Source organism: Melitaea cinxia, chromosome Z, assembly GCF_905220565.1.
Source record: "Melitaea cinxia chromosome Z, ilMelCinx1.1, whole genome shotgun sequence".
Classification (NCBI taxonomy): domain Eukaryota; kingdom Metazoa; phylum Arthropoda; class Insecta; order Lepidoptera; family Nymphalidae; genus Melitaea; species Melitaea cinxia.
Genome location: NC_059424.1, coordinates 9,867,589 through 9,873,425, shown reverse-complemented (window position 1 = coordinate 9,873,425; position 5,837 = coordinate 9,867,589). Strand labels below are relative to the sequence as shown.

Genomic DNA, 5,837 nt, shown 5'->3' with positions numbered 1-5,837 from the left:
GTTGATTTTATTTTCAACTAAGCGACTTTCAAAAATAAAATGGAAATTCCTGTGCTTTTGGTATTTCCTATGTATTCAGACTGGTAACAAACATCGCTTTGCATATGTTTTCAAAAATCGCTTTGCATTAGGATCACATGACGACATTTAAAATTATATAATGTTATTACAATATTCTTTGATGGATATTTATGTTAATTAAATAATAATAATAATTTATAGAGTTATAAGCTAGGTCAGTCAGACGCAAGCAAGGTTAAAATGAAAACATTTAATAAAACTTAAAATTTATTCGTTGCTCAAGACAAGTTCACATAGACAGAGGAATGCGGACAACTTTGAATAATATCGTCGTGCCTGTTGGTCGGCTAGCGCTGGCGGAATCACGACAACGAAAGCCTGTAAAATTGACATAAAGTTCACGATCGGAGATCGGAGCTAAGTCCGCACAGCAATGTCAAGCGTTTGTTAAAGCGAAGCTTATAGGTAAACGGAGTTAATTCCTAGTCTGGAATACTTCCTCGAGATAAGCGACTTCACATGTGCGCGTTGAAATTTGGCGCCGACTGAGATATGACGAAGAAGAGTTGTGTCTTTGCTGTATTTCTTGGTGCTATAGCTATAGCCTTTCGAGAGGTAGGTTCTAAGAGCGCGTTCGCCCCAGGTTTGTGGGACTGGTCTCTCAACGGGAATACCGTGGTTGCGCTTGTCCATGTAGTTGATTAGATCGTCATAGTAATTCCTTTGATAGTCGTAAATATAGTTGTATTGTAAGAACTTTGGCCTGCAAATAAGAAACGTCTTGTAAACAAGATTTAAAATACAATTTATTTATTATGTAAGGAAACGTAAATTCGTAAGTTAGTTTTATTTATTTTATATTAGTTATTATTTTTGTTAGTTATTTATTTTATATACCTACTCAATGAACTTATGAAGAATAAAATATTTATCAATTGCATTTTTTATTTCTATTGTACAAAATATAAGTCAGTTATTGAAAAATTTCGCTTATTTCTATTACGTATTGTCAAATGTCTTACCTAACCCAGTGTTTGCAAACAAGTCGCTTTGGTTCATTGCCACGAGTAAGATTTTCTGGTGGTGGTGGTTCAGCTTCTTCAGGTTTAGTTTGTTCTGGAGCTGCACCCTCAGCCCCTTCCGCTGGTGCTGCTGCGGGCGCCTCTGTTGGCTTCGGCGCGTCTTCTTCTACCACATCATCCCACATCTTGCTTAGGGTACTCTAAGACAAAAATACACCACTCATTAATATATTAGAACACTAGCACCGTAACATGTAATTACAACATTCACTAGACTCTAATATCACAATGTCACTAACCTACTTGAGATCGGAGAACGTGTGAAGAGTTTGGTTGATCGTAAACGACTGCAGGCGTTCTCTGATGGCGCGACAACCACCCGATTTATCTCTCTTTGACCCCACCTGACTGTCGTAAGCGCTACCAGTAGGTGCGGCTGCCAATGATTTTCTGTCAATATACTGACCGTGCACCGCGAAATTGTCACAGCTAATTACCACGCCAATTTGTGCTTTTCACTTTGATGTATATGAACACAATGCTATATTTGTAAAATGTTTGCCAATTGACAGCGACTTTTAATACGAATATAAATTACGCCCATATGATTTATTCTGGCGTGTAACGTATTAAGACTCGTTACCGAGAAGTATGTTTATAATACATGTTATTTTTTTGCAAAGTAAATTTGATATTTTACTGTGTGAATAAATATTACCAAGATTACTATTATTGTTAAGTAGTGAAATTAATAACATGTTTATATTTTAAATGCGCTAAAAGGAATAAAATAAACATTTCCTTTAAAAGTTTACGATAATCATATAGCGTCAATACATAATTTATATTATATGAAAGCTTGTCACAAGATGCAAGTACTAGTATTTACTTAGTTTGGAAATTATAAAAACAAAAAAACAATTAGATCAAGTTATTTAATTTACTTGTTTATTTACATAGTTAAATTTCCCGAAAAGCTTTTATATCGTATACATTGTGTAATGACGTAATAATACATGTTAATCATACAATTTTAAAGGAAAAGTTTATTTTATTTTTTTAGCGCCTTTAAAAAAAAACTTTATGTATTTTTATAGTTATAGCTGGATAAGTTTTTTAGTCTGGTATTTTCAGCAAACCCTTTCGTTTGATGCCCATAATGTAGAACATAAAAACTTAGTTTGCAATCTTTAGGTGACTGCCATAATGGACTAACGGCCGAACCCAATATTCAATCTAAAGATAGAGATAGGTAGTTATCATCGACTGCTAATAACTAACTATCTATCCTTTGTAGTTGTCCCAATAATTCGCATAGGGGACTACTATCTCCAGTTAGCTGTAGATAGACCGGCTACCTGAGCTCTTCCTTACATTCCAGTATACGCAGTCTCACAGACGGCCTCAGTTATGTTACACAGATGTTTTGTAGTATTTAAATTTGTCATACAAATTTTATTCATATTAAAGTAATCTTGTTTTGTAAAAATATGGACAAATTAATTTTTACATAGACTTTTTAATTTATAATAAATGATATTATTTTAATATGGAATCCATGGTAAATCTAGTAACGGAACGTTTTATCACGACACGAAAAGACGCTACGACGCCATTACGCTTTATTGAATCGTCGTTTCGTTTGTGATTTTTTTTTTTTTTACAAATCAAAATTCAAATTATACAAATCATTGCAAATTATACAATCATTCACCAAATTTTTTGTTTTATTCACAAGATGAGTAAAGTAAGTATTATTTCACAAGAAACTTATTATTTTTATTCAATTAATTGTTGCAAAAGAGCAATATCACTTGAACTGCTACTTGAACTTGAGTCTGCCATTATTTTTCACTCGAAATTAATTTTATTTTAAACAAAGAAAATACTTTTTCAATTAATAAATCTTAGTTATCCCCCGAAAACTATAGATCGGATATTGTTGTTACTAAAGATAACCAACGCTACTGACAGATAGAACTCTATTATTATTGGGACGCTTACACTGTCATTTCCATACGAATGTTATCTCTGGTAAGCTATCCTCCCTCTCGTCGATAGACAGCTTTGAAGGATAGGATTGCCTATCGTCGACAAGTTTATTGGGTCAGTAAAATGAATGATAGATAGATATTTCTGTCTCTAGTAGGACATAACCAGAGATAGATTGAATATTGGGTTCGGCCGTAAGAGTACCGTCTTTTTATTTTTCGAGTTACTCTCAGCAACCTTATTCATTTGACACGCATACTGGAGGAAAGCGTAAAAAATTTAGTTTGCCATCTTCACAAGTCCGCCGTATTGGATTAAGAATACCGTTACATTGTTTTTTGAATTAATCCCAGCAAGCCCTTTCATCTGATACCCATGTTGTAGGGAAGCATAAAAAAACTTAGTTCACTATCGTTACAAGTCCGCCATATTGAAATTAGAGTAAGGTCTCTTCATTTTTCAAATTACTCTACCTATCAAATGATACGGTTACGGATACGTTCGGTCCGGTCCTTTCAAAAAACATGAATGTAGATTCTTGAAAAAATTGTTTAACAAACAAAAAAAGCGAATTGATATTATAAATATGTTACTTAACATAATTATTATGATATTTATTTCCGTTTATTTTTTTTTCCAATATATTATTTATTTATGTTTTTACTTTAAATATTAATTATTTTTATTAATTTTTATGTTATTAAATAATTATTATTATTAATTAAATTTTATTTATTAAATTCTAATAATAAATTAACTAATAATTAACTATTCCCTATTACCTACGACTGCTCCACTGTGTAGAAATGGACTCCCTGCTAGACTGTCATGATAACTGTATATATACTAAGTGCGCTTAAAAACATTAATAACGCGATTCAGGCTCAGTTCGCGTAAGTTCTTTCAGGCTATCCTGATCTGGACCGGACCGGGTCCTGATCCACTATGCCTTACCATACTTGATTATATTTTACATCAGGCTATCCTGATCTGGACCGGACCGGGTCCTGATAGAGCTTGCCGTATCTGGCATGCCTCATTCTATCCTGATCCGGTCCAGATACACGATCTGGTTGAGCCCGACCTTTTTTCTAGTCAGGAATATTTGCTTCGAAATTGAATTCAATAAAAGCTTTTAAAAAGTGACTCATTTTTTTTGGCTGTTCACGGAAACCAAAAATTATTTCTTTTGATAATGTGGGAAATTTTGATTTGGCTTGAACATTGACATTGATTTCGTGCCAAATTCGATTGACGACAAGATACATATGAACACACGCAAATTTTAACGACCCCGACATAGCAATTTTTTTTTTAAGTTTATTAATATTAGTATATTTTTTATTTCTTAAATATTTGTCAGATTCATTCCTAAATGATTGTCGTTAATGTCAGAGAATTTAATGAAAACAATTTTAACGGAAGAAGCTTTTAAAGGCGAATCTGGTTAAACTTGACTAGTTATCCATAGTTAATTTTGTTAACAACTAAAAATGCTTCATTAAATTTAACGTAAATAACATTAATCGGAAAACAGATTTGTAGATTTTGTATAAACATAAGACGCACCCGTATTACTACAATTTCCGTTAGTGTTTCTAAGGACGAACAAATTCTGGAAAATAAGTTAATATCCAAAACAGATGGAAAGCAGTTTACTAACCAAAAAAGTAACTAAATATCAAATACTATTTGTTTTATTTTCCAGTCACAGTCTAAGGGTTTTATTCTGTAAAAAAATGGGTTTAATCATTTAATTTGTGTCGTGTCGTAGTAATTTATATCGCCTTCTAATCGCGTTCTGTAAATATTGTTATATTAGAATGTGTTTTTATAATGCTTATCAAGATTTTTTTAAAGAAACTTGAAAGATATTAATGTGTTTGAAACAACGTGTCTTGAAACGTTTTGTATGTTGTAGCAATCAAGTAATTGAAAATATATTTTGATGAGTAACACAAATGAAGTGAACACAATGAAGATTACTCAACGTGAGGTAAAACACGTTACTACGCACTGCTACCATTGACATTATAAGCAAAGGGAAATAATTAGCTGAGCTTAAAATGATTCTTTATTATATTTTCTTTTTATGATATTTCTTTTTAGTAAAATGATACGTAGGTAGACGTTAATAACGTTGATACATTTTGTAACTTCTATTTACTAACACATTTTCCGTTGAGTCAAATGTGCGATGAATGCCAAATGTTTGGAAATGTGCCTGGTAATGAGTGAATGCAAGAATGATCTGTTAATCTCTATGAATTTTATCTGAATATACGGCTAATTTATTTTATATATTTATTTTTATTATATTTCATGTTTTTGGTTTTATGTCTAATCTAGTTTTTCAGGAATTTTTGAGGCCCGAGAACCTACTAACTGCTACGGTTTCGATAATTACGTATTTAGTTACTTTATACGTCTCTGTGTGACAAATTTGTTTCAAAGTAAACAAATCGTTGCATTTTTATATTTCAAGAAGAAAAAAAAAACTTGTTCTGTTTAGTTTTAAAGTGTACCTGTGCTAGTATGTAAAATCAAATTGTAGGTACGTATTTGAAAATTTCTCCCGAGACTTGCAGGTTGGTTCGTAATGTTTTACTTTGCTGACGAGAACTATATGGTTTTTAAGGTTTTGTACCGTAGGGAATATAAGGTGTACTTTAATAAGTTAATAATATTGTAAAATAAATGATTTTATGAAATAATAAAAAAAAAACTTGATAATTTAATAAATGTAAATAGTATTTAAATTTATATGTAGTTTTTTTCGTGATGAGACTATGTCAAGCAGTG

General features: G+C 31.8%; 1 protein-coding gene across 1 annotated transcript; it reads right to left on the bottom strand.

The window, feature by feature from the left end:
- Window positions 1–275: 275 nt before the first annotated feature.
- Window positions 276–1,483, bottom strand: LOC123668673 (flightin). The gene is made up of 3 exons (XM_045602381.1): window positions 1,343–1,483; window positions 1,044–1,243; window positions 276–784 (listed from the first exon to the last, which is right to left on the bottom strand). Exons 2-3 carry the CDS (start codon window positions 1,226–1,228, stop codon window positions 481–483), a joined length of 489 nt encoding a protein of 162 aa, XP_045458337.1. The 5' UTR covers window positions 1,229–1,243; window positions 1,343–1,483; the 3' UTR covers window positions 276–480.
- Window positions 1,484–5,837: the final 4,354 nt, after the last annotated feature.

What these genes read in the sequence shown, in the direction of transcription:
- LOC123668673 (XM_045602381.1), bottom strand. Translation starts at nt 1,228, where the DNA reads ATGTGGGATGATGTGGTAGAAGAAGACGCGCCGAAGCCAACAGAGGCG. An exon ending in GTTTGCAAACACTGGGTTAG is followed by an intron (nt 785 to 1,043) that starts GTAAGACATTTG and finishes TCTTATTTGCAG; the next exon opens with GCCAAAGTTCTTACAATACA.